This window comes from Annulohypoxylon maeteangense (assembly GCF_022496945.1).
Source record: "Annulohypoxylon maeteangense strain CBS 123835 unplaced genomic scaffold GGS22scaffold_27, whole genome shotgun sequence".
Lineage (NCBI taxonomy): Eukaryota > Fungi > Ascomycota > Sordariomycetes > Xylariales > Hypoxylaceae > Annulohypoxylon > Annulohypoxylon maeteangense.
Window position 1 is genome coordinate 132,689 of NW_025953274.1, and position 15,794 is coordinate 148,482.

The following is a 15,794-nucleotide window of genomic DNA, read 5'->3' on the forward strand; positions in this document are numbered from 1 at the left end:
ATGCTGCTGCACGCCCCCCCATCCCGTGCAGCGTCACGGGCAGAGACAAACCCAGTTTCTGATAGATCCATGCTTGTGGCTGCGGGCTACGCTGGCACTGAGCCAGCCAGTCCATTTTGTCTGGTCAAGCATACCGCTCCCCCAGCCAGAGAAAGATCTAGAGCTACTTGCAAGCCGGTTACAGGGAGGGCAGGCAGTGAAGCAGGCGGCTGAAATTGAAGACTCACTTACCCACTCGCAGGCAGAGACTCTTCAGATGAAAACTTTAGCACTTTTGCACTTCGCGAACCCTTCCTCCCAAAAAAGATAAAGTGGCGGCCGCAACCAGTCGCTGGATATTTCTTCGAAAGTTTTCTAGAATCCCTGAATCCTCAAAATACTAGTCTTTGTTTTAAATCGTATTTTGCCTCCGTACCCTCAGTGTTTCGCTCTCGATCTTACGGATACCATTTTAACCTAATCGTGGTTGCGTCACGCGCAAAGTGTCCCGGGTTAGGAGCACTAGCTAGTATCTAGAAAGCTGGAAATCGATTATCAGAGACACGTTCGGATATACAAGTTAAGAGACGGACTTTTAGCCTGCATAGTGTCAAGGCACCGGATTTCACATTTGGCACAGAGAAACAGATATACAGATACACTGTGTGTCCGATTTTTCACGCACCAACTCTTCGCCATACTATTATTACTAGCTTACTAGCTATTAACACATATTCGAACCAAATCAATACGCTGCTATCGTATTATTCGAACTAGGAATATTTAAAGCCTCGGTGGAGAATTCATACTTGGAGAGATACTGCTTGCAAGGGAGCGCAGCGGATCTCTATCTATTAACAGGAAGGAAGAGTAGTGACGCTCTAGCTGTGAAGGAATATATTCTTTTTTCTAATCTGTTCCTTCATCGAAAAAGATAGGGGACACGCGACCTCCTTAAAGATACTACTTCTAGTACCTATTAAGATCATCTTCTCCCCCCATTACTCTCTACCGCCATCGCCATCGACTTCTTTCCAATCTGTGCCACCCCCAATACACTTACCACCCCTCGCTTCATCTCGAGCGTAAATCTCGAACCCCCTCCTCCCCTTAGCCATCGTGTGGCATTTAACTAAGAAAGAATCGATGAAATGGAGAAGACCAATCCACCATCCCCAGCGCCGTCTAACAGCAACACACATCCCTCTGCTACCGCCGACGAGGTTCTCCGGAACCAATTCCAGCAGCTCATCCAACATAATGCATCAACGGCACCTGTCGACGTGGACGGCCATATAGGCTCAAATCCACATTCGCGGTACTCTAGCCCAGCACCGCAACAGCAGCAGATGACCATGCCAATGTATGACCACGGTTCCCCTTACTCGAGCGCCCCTCCGGCCTCTGCGTATAGTAGCGGTTACCAGCAACAGAGTTACCAGATGGAGCCAAGCCCGTATCCGCAATTACCTGATACAGGCTCATCAATGGTATGTTTATTCTTAGGATAAAGAATGTGCTTGAATTGAATGAACGAACAATAAACGTGTTTTCTTTATCCCTGCCCCTTTCTCCCGAGAGGCTAAAATTTTAGCTGACTCTTTCGTTATATAAGACTCCTCACAATGCCTACAGCACTCCTGCAACATCACCGCCAACACCAATGCAATCAGACGGCATGATGACTCGAAGTGGAAGAGCTATTAGCCGTGTGCACGGCAGCACGCCAGTACTTGGTCCGCGACCATCGCGGGTCGTAAAGCGATCACCAAAGCCAGAATCTGAAGCGAGTGTAAAATCAGGCGCGGGCGCCAAGGCGAAGAAGAAGAGAAGGGGCAAGGGAGTAGGGGGTGAGCCGGCCGTGGTGCTGGAGGCGCCACTGAGTGTGTTAGTTAAAGACATTAGCACGGTGCAGGACACCAACATCGAGGAGTATGTGAACCGACTACCAGAGGTGCGGCAGGCCGAGGTTCGAGACTCGAAAGAAGGCAAGATAAAGCGGCCGATGAATGCTTTCATGTTGTACCGGAAAGCCTACCAGAACCGCACCAAGGAGTGGAAAAAGCACGACAATCACCAGGTCATCTCTCAAGTTTGCGGCACAAGCTGGAATATGGAATCACAGGAGCTGCGCGACCAGTATGACAGCTGGGCCAAGATCGAGCGTGCCAACCATAAGCTTGCCTTCCCCGACTACAAATTTGCGCCGGCCAAGGCGAAGAACAAGAAGAATATCGTCGCTCCAAGCAGGGGTGCCACTGGTGACTCGGAAGACGACGGCTCCGATCTAGAGGGCTATGAGTGGGATATCAGCGCGCCGCCGTCGCGGAATGCGTCAAGGGCCGCGAGGCCCATGTACGACCCGGACGCAGATTACCGGCCACCAGGAATGCGAACAGCGTACCCGACGTATCATCAATCGCCGGTGGCACATCACAGAGGGCTCCCGTATCCGGCTCACCAATCTTCATTCCAGTACTCGAACCCGGGCAAGCCCCGGCCATCCGACTATGGAGCCGGGCTAGGCCAGAACCAATACTACCAGCAGACGAGCGAGTTTAGGCCAAGCTATTCACATCCCATGGCGGCATACGGCGGCGGCGCGTTGCAAGGCCAAATGCATTCGTTCGTCGAGAACGTGTTCATGAACAAGGCGAATTCGCCTGCGGGATCTTTCCACAACCCGTCACCGGTCGACCAGTACGGCGAACTGATGGGTTCTGCGTACCCGCCGCCACCGCAGCACCAGGTCGCCATGCCACATCAGCGCGGACTTTCGCGCGTGAACGAGCACCAGATAGACCCTTCACTCATGGGGCACCAGGGTGGGGCGCACCAGTACGATGCCCTAGGAATCCTAGGACTAGGAGATCATAACGATGGCGGAGTGCACTACTCTCTCGACCAGGGGTCGCTGAGCGGACATGCCGCTTCGACGACTTCCGTCATGGACGATGGCGTCAACCATCATAGCCAGCAGCAGTTCGAGCAGGCGTTCCACCAATCGTCGAATGTCGACGCCGGCGCCGAGACCCCATGGCACGACGAGCCATCCATGCACCTGGCATCGCTACACGATGTGCCGTCAAAGATGGACAGCGGCGAGTGGGAGACGACGCTAGAGGGGACGGATTTCGATATCGATGGGATTTTAGGCACGACCGATAGTCCAGGGGGGTAGGGGACGACGAAGGAGTAATGAAGAGAAGAGAAGAGAAGAGAAGGGGGGAAGGCATGTTAATTTTACGAAAATGGACGGCAATGTAAAGGTCATACATACCTTTTTTTGTAATTAAATTCGATGATTTTGTTGTTTTTTTTTGCTATTTCTTTCGCAGCTCTCTTCTGTTGCCCCTTTTGTACCTGGGTTGTTGCAACCCCCCCTTGATTTGTTTGAGTACGTGCGTCGGTTTTGGTTGGGGAGTTTTTTTTTCTTATGTCTAAAGGGCTCAGCATCATCCATGGACATAGATTTGGTTGAGCTGGAACGGGCTGGCGGCTGAAAGTGATGATGATACCCCTTTTCTTTCTTCCCTCATCCCATTCGTTTATTGATAGATGGATTGGAAAAGGGGATTCTAAATCAGGGCAAACCAAGTGTCAGAGTTTTTGTATTGTGTGTAGGCAATTTGGGATAAGGGGAATGGACACTACTTGGAGTTGACTGGTTATTTGTATCTGAGTTGGGCTGAGTTGGAACTTGGAGAAGTTCTGTTTCAACTGCAAAGAAAGGGCGCAGAAGCGCGTAAATAAGAAGGGAGAAATTGATTGTGTAGTTACCCTTGTTCGACATTTGAGTAATTGAGAACTTACATGGCTCTGAATGACTTCACCCTCTGCTCCCCTTTTTGTCATTGTGTGTTGCCCAAGTCATATCATATAAATAAGAAAAACCCCGCTCGAGCGACCTTCCCGCCCAAGGACAAAGAAATGGTCACCTAACACGAGCTTTATGCCACCCAGCCTCAAAGGGAGAATCTAGAAAAACCTTGCTCGCCGGGAAGTTTAAGGAGTCAGACTAGTATCTGTCGAAACATAGAGAATGTTGAGATGATATATCCATACCTATCATTAAGGGGGGACGCGAATAAAGAACGACAGACACGGTAAGGATAGGTCTTATTTCTCTAATCTTACAGCTCATCTCTGATTCTTCCGCCACCTTCATTACCATCATCCTGCTGGTTACTAGCGTCCTCTTCCATCATCCTTTTCTTTGGGTTGGGGGGCTCGTCATCTTTACGCTCTCTTAGCGTTTCTTCCTGCTGACCTTCTTGAGTTTCCTTTCCGGTATCGTTTTCCTTAGGATACTCCTCCACCGAATCTGCCTCATTGATAACTTCGTTGACCTCTTCCATGGTAGATTCCGATAGTTCTCGTGGAGTCTGTGATGGTTGGGCGACGTGGACTGTTGGAACCCCTTCATTATTCATTTGGGCTAGTTGTGACATAGACTGCATCATAGCCGGATCCAAGTTGGACCCGACTCCTTGTGAAGTATGCCGTGAAACCGTATTTGTCACGCCAACCGCACTCCGGAAGACAAGCTTGAGAGGAAGCCAGATCAGCCACCAGGTGGGACCCCAAAGGAGGCGTCTGAATATTAGCCAACCGATGGTGACTATGAGGAGATAGAAAGCCGACTGTAGATACCAAGTATCGGTTTTCTGGCTCTTCAATAGCGTACCGAGAAGGGCGCGAGAGTTCGATAACATGGTGTCGAGACTCGAATAGTTCTCGGATAGTTGTGATAGAGAGGTAGTCGATTCCTTGAGCGTATTGTGGGCAAAGTCGCTCTTGGATAACTCGGCAGCCATTAGGTCATGTGCCCTCCTCATCGACTCGGTCACGTCGTTACTAGCGCTTATCATCTGGTCCTCCTTGCTCATCTCGGAGCGCTTTGGCGGTTTTCGTCGGCTCGGTATGGATATCGCAGCCTCTGCAGCTGCGGGAGAGGAGGCACCGGATCGTTGGTTCAAGAAGGAGGCATAGAGAAGTTCTCGCTCGCGTCGCTGAGCAAGCTGTAGGTTGCGCTTTGCCGACATCTGGGCTCTCCTAAAGGCGATTCGACAACTGCAAAAACGTCAGATATTGCTGCAATACGGAACCTATACAAATCTCGTTACTTCTGCAACTCTTGCCCAAGACGGCTCGCACCGTCTTTTAACCGATCCTTGTCATGCTGTAAATTGCTACTAGGCTTGCCTGGTCGAATGTCTATTATCTCTTCTTGTAACAACTCAAGCTCCTCCTCCTGTTCGCGTAGTATCTGGTTGATTTCGGAGCTAAGCTCTGAGCAGACGTTGTCGTCATCGCCCACGCCAACAGGCACGGATCCAGGTTGGAAATTGAAGTTGGTTAATCGATCGATTAGCTCCTTAAGCTGGTTTGTCGCATCTTGCAAGACGGTAAGACGGTCTTGCAAATCGGTAAATCGCTTCTCCAGGGTATTGGGTGACATATTAGCCAAAATATAAAGCCGAGGGTCCTTGGCTCGACATGCTGCTGTCGCGTCGAGGGTAGAGGTAGAGGTAGAGGGGAATGATGAGTTTTGTGAGACAAAGCTGCAGGTACGGAATTCGTAGGGAACTTGTTTTAGCAGTGACGTTGCCAGTTCTAGTCTGCAGGTGCAGGGGCAGTATTCCTACCTAGAGGTACCTAGGCTGCTACTGTAGGTAAGCTTTTCAAGGGTTATGTGGCTAGTGTAGCGTACGCGCAGCCACAATCATTAGGTACAGGTAGGTACTAGCCACATCTCGGATTTACGCCTCTAGAAAATCTTCCACATAAAGCTCTCCTATTGAACATTCGGTGATATGATATTATAAGGCACGCGCCGACCCAAGATACGAGGGCAAACGGTTCATATTCACGATTTCGAAAGCACTTACATATATCGTCGACATACAATGATTACGCGGTTTATCACCGAGGTGAACACCAAGTTCAATCCCTTCTCTATGCGCTCAAGAGCTACACGATTATTCCTAAGCTCGCTCCCTCCCACTGCACGACAAGCTGGCATGCAAATAAATACAACTCTCCTACCGCGAGCGTCCACGTCGCCACCTGTCCTCCTTGTAAAATTCAGTGCGTCTAGTCCGAAATATATATAGACATATATATTATCATATGCTCCGTGTTTCCTCGTACTAACCATATTTCGAAGAGGATGGGAAAGAAATGAATTTGGATGGCGAGAAACTAGGTATAAAAGGCATTGTCGAAGAGGTGGACAGACATTCTCGAGCTTTGCAGAAGCAGGCGGATCTAACAGACGGTTAATCTTACGATTCATCCGTATGACCGATCTGTTACTTTTAGATACCTACCTACCTAGGTACCTAGTATCTCCCTAGTCCGTAGGTATTTAAGTTATCTACTACATTAAGCATCAAGCATCAGGCGGCGTTTTGCTTCGGATGCTGGCGCATAGTACACTCTCCAACTGTCTATTTAAGGCACAAGATAACCACACCGGAGTCACGGGTCACGAGCCACGAGAAAAGTACTCTCTATATGAAGTCATGTATTCGAACTAAGCCAACGCGTGTGGGGCGTCATGCAGAATATGCTATCAAACAGAGCTCTCATACTGTGTTCAAGCTCATATATCTGCCTAACTTTTCTCTACCAGGCCCAGTAATATTTAGCCTATGCGGCAGCACCGCTGATGAAGAACCACTTGTCAATCGAGCTATCGATCTTCTCGGCGGGCACCTCTTCGTTAGGTGGCAGGGGTGGCAACTGTTCGGAGCCGACACGGCTTGGAGAGTGGTTGACGCTTAGGTTGGTCGTAGAGATACCGCCGGGCTGAGTCTTGCCGGTGATCAGTCTCTCCCAAGCCTCGCTACACTCACGGATGACGTCAAAGGCATAGCTAAGTGTTGCGTTAGTAGTAGATCGAGCACAACACCACACGCGGAAATACTCACGACTTGTTCTTGCATTCGCCAGTAAAAGCGAACTGGTTCTCGGGCTTCCCATCAGGGATCTTGTAGATACGGAACCATTCATTAGTAGCCCGTAGAAGACCAGGAAGATGTCGCTCGACGTCCTCGACGTCGTTAAGCTTAGGTGCCAGGGGGTCGTTCACGTCGACGACGATAACCTTCCAATCGGTCTCCTCCTCATCGAGCAGAGCCATGACACCAAGCACCTTGACCTGCTTGACCTGACCGGGATAGCCAACTAGCTCACCGATCTCGCAGACATCGAGAGGGTCGTTGTCTCCCTTGGCCTTGGTCTCTGGGTGAATCGAGTTGGGGTCTTCCCAGGTCTAGATGGGGTACGAACAGTCTTAGCAAGTATAGCGAGAACTAGTACAACCACCCCCAAAAAATTTGTATGCGACGGTATGATAGCAGGGGGGTGTCATACCTGGGGGAAGGCACCGTAGTTCCACAGATAACCCTTGTGGGGGAAGCAGTTGCGGACATATCGTAGCTTGCCTTTCTTAATGTCCTGCTTAATAGGGTTGAGAAGTTCGTCCTTAGAAATCTTAGAGGAGCAAAGACGTTAGCGTGACAAGTCACAAGTATCGGTTGTAGCTACACTGTCAAGGTAAATTACCTCAAGCTTGGCGTTGGTCCACCGAGGAATCTCGACAATCATGTTGAGAACGGTCTGTTCAGGGTTGGCATAGAGGGGAATATCGTGGAAGGCCGAGACGGGAACGCCATCCTTCTCAATGTAGACTCGATGTTCTAAAGTGTTGGGTGCAGCGACCTTGCGGACGCCGTACTGCGAAGCCATTTCAGACTTGGAATCTGTCTTGTAATAGGTATTCTCAGATGAAGTAGAGCTCGAAAAGTGACGAGCTAGCTGAGCAGTGCGCTGAGACGCAATTTTGAAGGATTGGATTGAAGAAGTTGTTTTATAAATCTGGGTTGAATTATGGGAAGATTGCGTATGTGATTGTAGATGGCGAAAATTAGGTTTCGTTAAGGACGAGTGGGTGATTATAGCGGCAGCAGCAGCAGAAGTGGAAGCAGCAACAGCAGTGGTTGGTGAGGAAGGAGGGGGAGGGGTCAAAATCGTGTTGCTGCAGTGGCCCGCCAGTTTGATCGTCGGAATGACGTGATTGGTCTGATAATTCCGCTGGATTACTAGCCGTCCAAATAGCTCGTATAGTCCAGAGTGCTGTACTTTTCTTTTTTCTAGTAGTGAAAACTGCTGACCTAGCCGTAGAAATATCATCTGTTATAATAATGAAGATGAAAGAGGGAATTCGTAAAAAGTAAAGACTGAAAATATTATCCCTTGTTACCTACTGGTACCTGATATGATTTTAATAAATAACCCGATTTCCTTTTTACCGCTTTAGCTCACAGACCGTAGTCGAATATGTTAGTAGTTTTTAGTTTCTTCGGTTTTTTTAAACGTTCTACGAGGTAGTGTTTGCAATTTTGCATCGGTGCCAAAAAGCTAGCGACCATCGGTAGATTCTTACACCCGCCACAAAATCAACAAATATGTACGTACCGGTCGAATGTGGTATTGTATTGTACATATGTACCTACCTAGTGTGGCTCAACCAACCCCATCTCCTTATTAGCCACAAAAGCTGCCACAATACATACCTATTCCATCATCGTTCTAATTACCACAGTTACCTGGGTACCTAGTAGTAAACATATGGATGGATGTAACTGACCTGTCTGTCTGTGTAAAGCAACATCTTTCTGGTATGGCAGCTTTTGAATCTCATGGCTTGCGGCTATAATGTTAATTATGTTTCTAAGGGAATACGTCCTTGCAACCATCGTCACTTTCCCCCGCAAGATAGGAAATAGTGTTAGCTATAGCCTATGCTTTATTTCGATGTTCGATAAGAGAGGCTAACTCATAGTACCATCCATAGCCCCCGAGCCGTGTTTTGCGAAGTACCTACTAGGTAACTGAAGGAGTCATATCCATATAAAACATTCTCCTTATACATATAGCTCTCGCTCTCGGCTACCCTCTTTCTAGTAAACTGCCATAAGACACCATGGCTTTTCTATGGAAATATCGACATCATTCATTTTACGGCGGGTAGATGCGGTGGAGCATAAATTAGGAGGACTATGCCACCGAACTCTAGGCGTCTCCGAATAATTGAGTCGTGAATAAAATTTTATCGTCTATAAATAATTAGCGGGACTGTTTCTGTAACTGACCGGGGCGAGCTTTTCAACTTAACTGAAATATTCGCAAGAATTTGCATACCTATATGACGATTCAAACAAGTTCTGGCTCCGACTCTCTTTAGTTTCTTGCTGATATTTAAAACAGTTCGAAGACACTCATATCTGGCCTTGTTAGCCTGCACATCTCCTCAGTATAACTTATACGTTATATACTAGGTGCCTAAGCTAAGCTGCGAAATCTCGTGCGTATAACCAGTTCTTGTGAATTTGTAAGGTTATATATGGGAACCTAGTAAGAGATTAGCGAGCAATGTAGCTAGGGAAGGTGGTGTTGATTTGGGCGTATTAGGATAATTACCAATGTTCAGGCTATCGAATCTATACGTACACCTACCTCATTTGGTGGATTAGCCTAGAAGGTATGTCAGTGGTGCCGCAAGAAGTGGTCGTAGTAGAATGATGTTTCCTTTGCTATATGGATAGTTATATACCTCTTGGATTGCCCTACGCTGCTCATTGCTTGAGGAGAGCTCTGCCAGTCACGACGAACCTACTTGTAAACATTTTCATCGATTTCCACGTCGACTTCACTAATGTCACTTGTTGCGTATATGGGGAAATGCTTTCACTTGCTATGATTCCACTTGAAATCAATTTTGCATAGGCCTTGAGCTTGAAGGGAGAGGGGGGCTTGAGATCTGGAAAGGGTCCGGCACTGGCAGCATATATGAGAAGATGAAAGGGAAGAAGAGAAGAACGGAAGACTGCAGGTCATTGCTCTGCTATTTGAAATCCCGTTCTCATTATGTGACTACGTGGGGGGGCTTTCTGAAGAAGGTGATATGGCCATGCAACCACCTATCCAAGTTCGGTGAGAGTCTGGAGTCTGGACAGAGGATCGGAGAAGGATCATGGATCAGGGATTCGCAACTTTGGATGAACGAGGGAGCGGGACCAGATATCGTTTATTACCCGCTATTACATGAAGTACATACCATACTTAGCCATGTTTGAAGTTAGCTGGCGTCCAATGCATATGCTTAGTAGTCTGGTAGTCTGGTACGGATGGTATGACAAGAATATTTAAAAAGTAACAATATTTGCGAAATCTGCAGAGTGACCTGGTTACCTAGCAAATCATGCACGGTCCCTTGATTGGATCCCTAGCAATTTCCGTACTGGCTAGTAACTACCTAGGAACTACCTAGGTAGGTAGTTACCTCTAGTACATGGCTTGAGTCTTTTCTTTGAGTGTATTTCGAAACTTGAAACTTTTATAGTCATCCTAAGCCAAACTATACACCAAAACTCCAAATTTTATATAAGAAAAAAAAAAGAATTGCGACTCTCAACACTACATAGCTGCATGATCATTGGTTGGCCCCCAAGTAAAATAAACCCCAAAATCGGTGCTAAATCAATAGGAAACTCCGTCATGGCTACTCCCTCGTCACATGATCTAAGGACCCAATGCCTTGGGTGCGACACAATCATCCGCAGCAGTAAGACTTCCAGTTCGGTCTGGACCGGGGTATCTATAGGTCAATCCAGCGACCCTGTGGTGACCCAGTTCCGGAGGATAGCCAATGAGAGTTAGCGGCCATAATGCGCACTCTCAAAGGTACTCGCAGATGCGGACTTGGGGTCGTCAAGGCCTCGCCATGAGACGATGTCTTAGCAGATTCATGACAGTTCATCACTCGTGCCCCTTTGGTTCCTCATCATCACTTATCGTCGTTTTCCCCCACTTCAGGTACCGAGGCGACCCGCTGGCGCTTGCTGATTTGTCTCGTGCACGGTCTGACAAAAGAGACGTACCTACATATACAGGCGACTTACACGAGCCACGCAACCGCCAACATGAACAACAGTAACCTATCCCAGATCACCTCGGAGATCCCTGACTTTATTGGCGGGCTATCCAAGAGGAGACAACCCAAGGGGCATGCCCCACCGGATGAATTCGACCAGTACTTTGATTATAAACGCTTCTACGAGGGAACGCCAGCCGCCGATGCCGACTCGCGGAGCCGGTCTGACGCCTCGTCTATTCCGGGCCTAACCTCCGGTCCTTCGGAGGAAGACGGTGCGCCTTCCCCTAGGTCAACCGAGGACAACGCTTTCCACTTCAAAGAAGCCGTCGAAAAGATCAAGCAACACGATGACCGTTTCACCGTGCCAGCACGCGAGATCAGACCTAACGGAGTCGAGTCTTATCCATGGCAGATGGAAATAGATAATACAGTCGGCTCGGGTGGTTCCGACGTTCAGGGATTTGGTGGTAGCAGCCCACATTCCCCGGCCTCCTCCAACGGAGCGTCATCATCGGCGTACCACAGTTCCAGTTCGGCCGACTCTCATCTCAGTCGTGGCAAACGACATCGCCCCTTGGATAATCCAGAAAAGGTCGCCCAGATGCGCAAAATTGGCGCCTGCTTCCGTTGCAAAACGCGCAAGATCCCAGTAAGTAGTCACACCACCATTTCTTCTTCACATTATCTTTATTCTTCCTTCTCTTCTTCTTCTTCTTCTTCTTCTTCTTCTTCTTCTTCTTCTTCTCCTCTCTCCCTTTCTCCCTTTCTCCCTTCTTTTTCTTCTTTTTCTTCCTTTTTCCCTTGTTCCCTTCCTAATCAGCTAGAAGTGCGACCAGCAAAGCCCTTGCTCGAAATGCACGACTGATGCAGCCAAGTACGGCGACGATGGCGAATTAGCCGAGCACATGTGTTTCCGACGTCCTTCCGGCAGCAGCGAACTCGTCTTTAATGTTATCTTGAGTATGTCAACCTGATTATCGTCGTCGCTCATGTATGGGTTCGGATGAAGTTCTAAATAGCTGACTCTCGTGACAGGGGCCAATGTACACACCCCTGCCGCACCGCAGAGAGGTAACCCACAACAGTGGAATGTGTTCTTCAATCCATATCCCTCAGCGGAGCCGCCTTTAGTAATCTCTGTCTCGCGCGATGAGAGCAATAACCTCAACAACGGCCAGACGTGGCAGACAGCCCACCAATACGTTTTCAATCCGCATTGCAGTCCTGAAGACGCGAAGCTCATCGAATGGGCTTCGTGGCAAATGTTCAAAGACGACAGTTCAAACTTCCAATCAGCCCTGGATGCTCTACTCAGCAAATATGCTCAAGAGGACCACTGCTTTCTACCACATGTTAGTTCTGTGCTGGTCTTCTTATACCCCCCGACATACCTACTAACATATGATTAGCACCAACTAGTACGCCAAGTCCGTGACATGAGATGCATGTACAGGATCTGGAGACAACAGAAATTTTTCTGTCAAAGATTCCAAAACACTCCCCTAGAGGAACTTCCAAACCATATATGCCAGGACTTAAAGAGGATTATGCTCTCTAGAATGAAGGCACTTGAGTCGACTATCATGACGCAATTCTGGAGGATCCTAGAAAAGCCACATGATCGATTACCGCTCTGGGCCTGCATGATGCAATTCATTCTGATGTACCGGGACATCCTCAACCGGTCGAAAGGTAAGGATAAGATCTCATGTTTACCTAGCATACCAAGACCCAGCTGACACTTTCATCAGATCTCTGCGGAGACCAGACACGGATACAAAGTGTAACGATGAGCCTCTTTAACAATTTGATTGTAATGTGTGAGATTTGCTTCGGCAAGAAAAAGCCGGAGCCGATGGCCGATGACGGAAATCCAATAAAAAGGCAACTGAATGCCGATTTTAAGAGAGTGGAAAGCTACAGAGATGACTTCTGTATGTTGCACCGAAACCTCTTTGAAGATAGAGCGCTTAGTAGGCTAACCACTCATTTTAGACCAAGCCATCCAAGATTGTGTTAACACCTGCCCAAATCCTTCCACGTTCGACCGCCTCATCTGTATCCTGTTAATCGGATCACAAAGAAGCGTCACGCGGTCTGGGACTCGAGCATCAAAGCGAGCCAAGCGATAAGAATGTTGCCGCAACACAAATTCCTTGGCGATTTCGTTTCTTGCTGTTGTTTTTATCTCGGGTTAGGTTTCGGAGTTTCAAGCAGAATTTCAATACGAGTCTATGATCTGATGAAGGTCGACGGTTTAGCGAAGGAGTTTTGCGACAGGCTGATACCCATTCGCATTTTGAGCCTGCATTATGCCTTGTTATGATAGGGGAAGGGGACACTTCGAAAGGCATATTGCTTGTTTAACGACATTCGCTGCCAGTATCAGCATCCCGGAAGGGTATTCCATTTCTAATTAAAAATGCGGGCATCGTATTTTCGATCGTATTTGTATAATGTTATGGTCTTGGTATGTCTGGAATTAGGAGTCGATTATCTGTAAAGTGAGCTCGACCTTCGTGCTAGTCTTGTTTGACCCCCCTCGATGCTTCCCAATATCCTTAAAATAAGCTTCTAGTTCGTGTTGATCTAGGGACTGGTAAACGACTGAAGATATTGAGACAATTAGCCGAAGTTTGTTCTTTGACTTGCCATTTTCCATAGTGGAACTGAATCTGTATTATGGTTAGCATGGCAACATTATGCCATCACAAGTCACTTACTTGACCACTTTTCTCACTTTCTCGGCGGCCTTCGGAATTGCTGGACAGAGTTTGGCAAGTAGATTGGCAATTGCACCGAGGTATTCCGCCCAAAAGTTAGCCTCGGGATTTGATTGATCGACAAGTTTTTGCAAATTTCTTTGGAGCAGCTTATCAGACGGACTCAGGCTAGCTTTCCATCTAGAACAGAGAGTCAGGCCCAGAACTGCTCGGGCTAAATGACTAAGGCCAGGCGCGCTGGAGTCGCGGTGGATGGCATGATGTAATTCAAAGGCTGCGTTGGCATCCCTTGGTTCCCCGACACGCATCCATATGTTCTCGACAAAAAGGGGGCCAAGTCCTAGAGTGAAGACGGTCGGGATATTGGAAATATCAACGTCTGCGGGTAGAGACGATTGTAAAATATCCAGCACCGAATGCACAATTCCAAGTCCCAGCGTGCTACTAATTGGATGTAGAATCGATAAAGGATTTTCTTCTCTCATAGCTTTAGGGAGCTTCATAAATAAAGCACCCTCTCGATTGCCACCGCTACAAAATGTGACAGTGCGAATCTGAGGGACGGCTTCGATCAAGGCTTCCACAACTGCGGCGATAGCCGGAAACTGTTGGCGACGCCGTTTCGACATACCAAAGATTTTGCCATTGTATTCGTCGTTGACTTTACACATGTGTTGAGTCCGACGAAAGATTGAACCCTGTACCGTATATGTTCCAATTGCATGTATTGGGTACGGTTGGATAGGATCGGTGTGCATTAGTATGCTGCCATAACCCCTGAAACCTCCACCGCAAAGATATATCTCGACGCCACCATCATCGCGGTCAATCTGTGTATCTCTCAACGATGGAAATCGTTGTTGAAGCTCTGCAAAAGCATCTCGCATACCCCCTTGAAGTGCACTTAACGCCGTGACCTGGGCATCTGTCTCGTTATCCTCAAGAATTTTGATCAACTTAGCTGCTCCGAAGGGTAGGCTTCTCCCTGTCCGTGCAGCTGCCATCTCATAGCCATCTGCCGATGAGTTAAGATAAGTCATCTGGACCGAGCCGCCTCCTAAATCTAGAAGCAAGCCATTCACCGTAGAGAATCCGCTCCTGGCACCCATGGCACCGAATAAAGTTTCAACTTCCGGGGCAAGCACATGAACACCTAGTCCCGAAGTTGCTAAGATAGCATCTAACATTGAAGCTGCATTATCAGCTTTCCGCATTGCCTCTGTAGCAAACACGGAGATATGTTCTGCCGGTACGCCAAAATCATCGGCGACGGACTTGAACTGAGCTAATATCTTAGAGACCTGGTTAATGACATCGTGTGGAAATGTCAAGGGGCCGCTTGAGGGCGATGCGTTAAGTGCATCAAACAGTGATATGCCGACGCGCTCGCGATACAAGCACCTAAGGAGGCGAGTTTGCGGAGGGGACAAATCGGAGATGGAAAATCGTATCCCATTGCTACACAAGGTTATTATGAAGCAGAGGAGAAAGCCAACACTGCAAAATAAAAATGAAGAGGCGAAAAAATATCAAAGATTGGGGCTCGGGCAAGCTTGCTCATTTCAAGATTTGTAGGGTAACAATGTGACAAACCTTCCTATGTCAACTAAGGCGTAAAGGTGGTTGGGGAGGTTGGGGCTCCATTGTGGCATTTTGGAAGCGAAGTTTTCGAGTTGAATGATGTCCATCGAGGGAGACATTGCTGGCCTTTGAAAATGGAATTTATAAAATGAAGGTTGAGTGTTCTTTACTAGGTAGTAGAGAGGTAAGGTTAGGCCAGGCTGACTACCTACTAGGTACCTAAGCAGGTAAGCAAGGTTGAGTTAAGGTAGCTATAGACGTGGAGTATCGGGGTACTGTTGGAATATTAATAAGATTTCCTGTTCTAATAAAGGATATTTTCCGATTCGATCGATTAGATGTTAACCCGAGACCCACCTTTGACTTTGGATGATTAAGGAAAAGTAATAGTATTGTGGCTCAAGTCCGAGCACATGCTCTTTGATTGGTCGAAATATCTATCGATAACGCCTACCGACTAGTGCGAGTACAACGCCTCATCAATTTCTTACGTGAATAGGTTGGCTTTAATACGTTTTCTTTTCTTAGCCGGTACTATTGGGTACGAAGTAGTTAGCTACTTAGTA

General features: G+C 47.8%; 6 protein-coding genes across 6 annotated transcripts; 3 read left to right on the forward strand and 3 right to left on the reverse strand.

Moving 5' to 3' along the window:
* Positions 1–708: 708 nt before the first annotated feature.
* Positions 709–3,788, forward strand: GGS22DRAFT_175130 (uncharacterized protein). Its single transcript, XM_047963205.1, has 2 exons — positions 709–1,469; positions 1,595–3,788. The coding sequence occupies exons 1-2, from the start codon at positions 1,131–1,133 to the stop codon at positions 3,158–3,160; spliced, it is 1,905 nt and encodes a 634-aa protein (XP_047814216.1). The 5' UTR covers positions 709–1,130; the 3' UTR covers positions 3,161–3,788.
* A 267-nt stretch (positions 3,789–4,055) lies between these two features.
* GGS22DRAFT_175132 (Sec20-domain-containing protein) lies at positions 4,056–5,585 on the reverse strand. Its single transcript, XM_047963206.1, has 2 exons — positions 5,106–5,585; positions 4,056–5,052 (listed from the first exon to the last, which is right to left on the reverse strand). The coding sequence occupies exons 1-2, from the start codon at positions 5,438–5,440 to the stop codon at positions 4,113–4,115; spliced, it is 1,275 nt and encodes a 424-aa protein (XP_047814217.1). The 5' UTR covers positions 5,441–5,585; the 3' UTR covers positions 4,056–4,112.
* A 192-nt stretch (positions 5,586–5,777) lies between these two features.
* Positions 5,778–6,282, forward strand: GGS22DRAFT_175134 (putative ribosomal protein YmL44, mitochondrial). Its single transcript, XM_047963207.1, has 2 exons — positions 5,778–6,069; positions 6,149–6,282. Exons 1-2 carry the CDS (start codon positions 5,889–5,891, stop codon positions 6,262–6,264), a joined length of 297 nt encoding a protein of 98 aa, XP_047814218.1. The 5' UTR covers positions 5,778–5,888; the 3' UTR covers positions 6,265–6,282.
* Positions 6,283–8,514, reverse strand: GGS22DRAFT_175136 (inorganic pyrophosphatase). The gene is made up of 4 exons (XM_047963208.1): positions 7,552–8,514; positions 7,360–7,479; positions 6,915–7,258; positions 6,283–6,859 (listed from the first exon to the last, which is right to left on the reverse strand). Exons 1-4 carry the CDS (start codon positions 8,176–8,178, stop codon positions 6,634–6,636), a joined length of 1,317 nt encoding a protein of 438 aa, XP_047814219.1. The 5' UTR covers positions 8,179–8,514; the 3' UTR covers positions 6,283–6,633.
* Positions 8,515–10,970: 2,456 nt separating this feature from the next.
* GGS22DRAFT_197578 (uncharacterized protein) lies at positions 10,971–13,447 on the forward strand (the record flags this gene model as incomplete). The annotated part of the gene is made up of 6 exons (XM_047966001.1): positions 10,971–11,573; positions 11,752–11,884; positions 11,960–12,276; positions 12,334–12,616; positions 12,676–12,858; positions 12,920–13,447. The coding sequence occupies 6 exons, from the start codon at positions 10,971–10,973 to the stop codon at positions 13,054–13,056; spliced, it is 1,656 nt and encodes a 551-aa protein (XP_047814220.1). The 3' UTR covers positions 13,057–13,447.
* On the reverse strand, positions 13,035–15,481 carry GGS22DRAFT_85358 (Ppx/GppA phosphatase). The gene is made up of 3 exons (XM_047968273.1): positions 15,241–15,481; positions 13,648–15,105; positions 13,035–13,599 (listed from the first exon to the last, which is right to left on the reverse strand). Exons 1-3 carry the CDS (start codon positions 15,345–15,347, stop codon positions 13,407–13,409), a joined length of 1,758 nt encoding a protein of 585 aa, XP_047814221.1. The 5' UTR covers positions 15,348–15,481; the 3' UTR covers positions 13,035–13,406.
* Between the last annotated feature and the right edge of the window lie 313 nt (positions 15,482–15,794).

What these genes read in the sequence shown, in the direction of transcription:
- GGS22DRAFT_175130 (XM_047963205.1), top strand. Translation starts at nt 1,131, where the DNA reads ATGGAGAAGACCAATCCACCATCCCCAGCGCCGTCTAACAGCAACACA. An exon ending in CTGATACAGGCTCATCAATG is followed by an intron (nt 1,470 to 1,594) that starts GTATGTTTATTC and finishes TCGTTATATAAG; the next exon opens with ACTCCTCACAATGCCTACAG.
- GGS22DRAFT_175134 (XM_047963207.1), top strand. Translation starts at nt 5,889, where the DNA reads ATGATTACGCGGTTTATCACCGAGGTGAACACCAAGTTCAATCCCTTC. An exon ending in TGTCCTCCTTGTAAAATTCA is followed by an intron (nt 6,070 to 6,148) that starts GTGCGTCTAGTC and finishes CATATTTCGAAG; the next exon opens with AGGATGGGAAAGAAATGAAT.
- GGS22DRAFT_175136 (XM_047963208.1), bottom strand. Translation starts at nt 8,178, where the DNA reads ATGATATTTCTACGGCTAGGTCAGCAGTTTTCACTACTAGAAAAAAGA. An exon ending in ACTACGGTGCCTTCCCCCAG is followed by an intron (nt 7,259 to 7,359) that starts GTATGACACCCC and finishes TACCCCATCTAG; the next exon opens with ACCTGGGAAGACCCCAACTC. An exon ending in GGCGAATGCAAGAACAAGTC is followed by an intron (nt 6,860 to 6,914) that starts GTGAGTATTTCC and finishes CGCAACACTTAG; the next exon opens with CTATGCCTTTGACGTCATCC.
- GGS22DRAFT_175132 (XM_047963206.1), bottom strand. Translation starts at nt 5,440, where the DNA reads ATGTCACCCAATACCCTGGAGAAGCGATTTACCGATTTGCAAGACCGT. An exon ending in CTTGGGCAAGAGTTGCAGAA is followed by an intron (nt 5,053 to 5,105) that starts GTAACGAGATTT and finishes ACGTTTTTGCAG; the next exon opens with TTGTCGAATCGCCTTTAGGA.
- GGS22DRAFT_85358 (XM_047968273.1), bottom strand. Translation starts at nt 15,347, where the DNA reads ATGTCTCCCTCGATGGACATCATTCAACTCGAAAACTTCGCTTCCAAA. An exon ending in GCCTTAGTTGACATAGGAAG is followed by an intron (nt 15,106 to 15,240) that starts GTTTGTCACATT and finishes AACCTTGTGTAG; the next exon opens with CAATGGGATACGATTTTCCA. An exon ending in AAAGTGAGAAAAGTGGTCAA is followed by an intron (nt 13,600 to 13,647) that starts GTAAGTGACTTG and finishes ACCATAATACAG; the next exon opens with ATTCAGTTCCACTATGGAAA.